The sequence below is a fragment of the Antrostomus carolinensis genome, unplaced genomic scaffold (genome assembly GCF_000700745.2).
Source record: "Antrostomus carolinensis isolate BGI_N321 unplaced genomic scaffold, ASM70074v2 scaffold4072, whole genome shotgun sequence".
NCBI classification, from domain to species: domain Eukaryota; kingdom Metazoa; phylum Chordata; class Aves; order Caprimulgiformes; family Caprimulgidae; genus Antrostomus; species Antrostomus carolinensis.
This window is the reverse complement of record NW_010298797.1, coordinates 50,536-52,024: the sequence shown is the minus strand read 5'-3', so window position 1 is coordinate 52,024 and position 1,489 is coordinate 50,536. Positions and strand designations below refer to the sequence as shown.

The 1,489-nt window shown below is 43.3% G+C and overlaps 1 protein-coding gene across 1 annotated transcript in view; it reads left to right on the top strand.

Annotated features, from left to right (window-relative positions):
- The first annotated feature begins 150 nt into the window (after positions 1-150).
- Positions 151-1,489, top strand: part of PNLDC1 (PARN like ribonuclease domain containing exonuclease 1) — an 11,432-nt gene continuing 10,093 nt past the window's right edge. The window contains 4 exon segments of the mRNA XM_029083637.1: positions 151-200; positions 331-404; positions 1,303-1,336; positions 1,460-1,489. The exon segment at positions 1,460-1,489 is cut by the window's right edge and continues 13 nt beyond it. Of these exon segments, the coding sequence (XP_028939470.1) occupies positions 151-200; positions 331-404; positions 1,303-1,336; positions 1,460-1,489 (188 nt within the window).

Here is a 1,489-nt window from a genome sequence, read left to right as displayed (position 1 = left end):
TCGGTTGCCCTTTCTCTTGAGCTTGCGACCGGTGGGGCTGACCCAGGTTAGGGTGAAGAGAGGTGTTTCGGAGGTCCTCATCCCCATGCTGGTGGTGTGCAGCCGTGTTTCAGATTTTTTTGTGTTCTTTCCACCTCAACAGCCCTTGACATGGAGTTCACTGGCTTGCATTCCATTTTCCTACAAAATAAAAAACCCAGGTAAATCTGTCGGACTTGAGCTGTGAGGGAGGCTTGCTGCTCCGGCTCTGTGAGAGCAACCTGGGCGTTGCAAACCTTCCCTCTGTTTGTGTCTCCACTCCCCTTCCCCCAATTCTGGTTGTGTTCGTAGCCTGTTTGATTCCCCTGCGGAGCGGTACCTGAAGGTCAGGCAGAGCGTCCAGCGCTTCACTGTTACGCAGCTTGGTAAGTGCCGGTCTGACGCAGAAAATAATCTCCTGAGATCCCAGTGGTAAGTGGCCTTTTGCCAGCTGGCAGGCCCTGTGGGCAGCTCTCATCTCCATTCACTCATTACAGAGCCCTTGGTTGGCTGTGGTATGTTTTTTTGTTGTCACCCCCCCCATATTTAATCCTATCAACTTTTTAATATTTTCACTAATGTAAAGTCAGGTGGGTCGTATACTTTTCACTAGTCTGAAGTAGTTCGTATTTAAAGATTGCAGGTACAAATACAGGGCTTTTAAAACAGGGGATGCAAGCAAGAAGTAGGTGGCAGCAGCTCCTTTTCAAGGCTCTGTCATTTGATATAGTGTTTGAATAAGGGGACTGTCAGAGGAAAATGAAGGCTAGGATTTCTGATATTCCTAAAAAAATCAACACAAGAAAGTTGTCAGGCTGTTGACAGTTAACCAGTTAGAGGTCAAGAAACCAGCTCCAAAACTGTTTAAAATATTGTTAAAGTCTTAGGCTATTTAAGATCTTAATATGCTTTTCAGGGATTAATAGGAAAAAAAATCTAGGTAGTAAAACATGTTTCAGTCCTCTGTGGTGCCTCGCTCCTTCCAAATGCTTTTGTAGTTGGACCCACAGACCTGTATGTGCATAGTTGCAGATTTTCATCACCAGCTCACCTCACCAATTGCTCAATCTATTTGCTGTTCAATCAGACTTGACTCGTTTTCCCTCTTAGCAGTAAAAGCTTGTCCCTGTTCAGCAGCCTGGCAGCTGATTTGCACTGTGGCATTAGTGAATGGAAAATATACACTCTGTCAGGGGATCTCCACATCCCTTATGTAATTTTCACAGTGTCTGTAGGCATACAGCTAAACATTGCTATTTCAACTGAGATTTCTCTCTCTTGCAGGGCTGGCAATATTCTCAAATGAAAATTCAAATCAGTAAGTAAAAAAGCAATTTTCTGTTAGAATGAAGACAGTGCAGTTGAGATGATTTTATGCAGAATTCTTTTGGGAGGAGTTACTTGTACTTATCTTCTAGAGAGATTTTTCTTTTCATTTTAGGTATATGGTGCATTCATACAATTTTTTTCT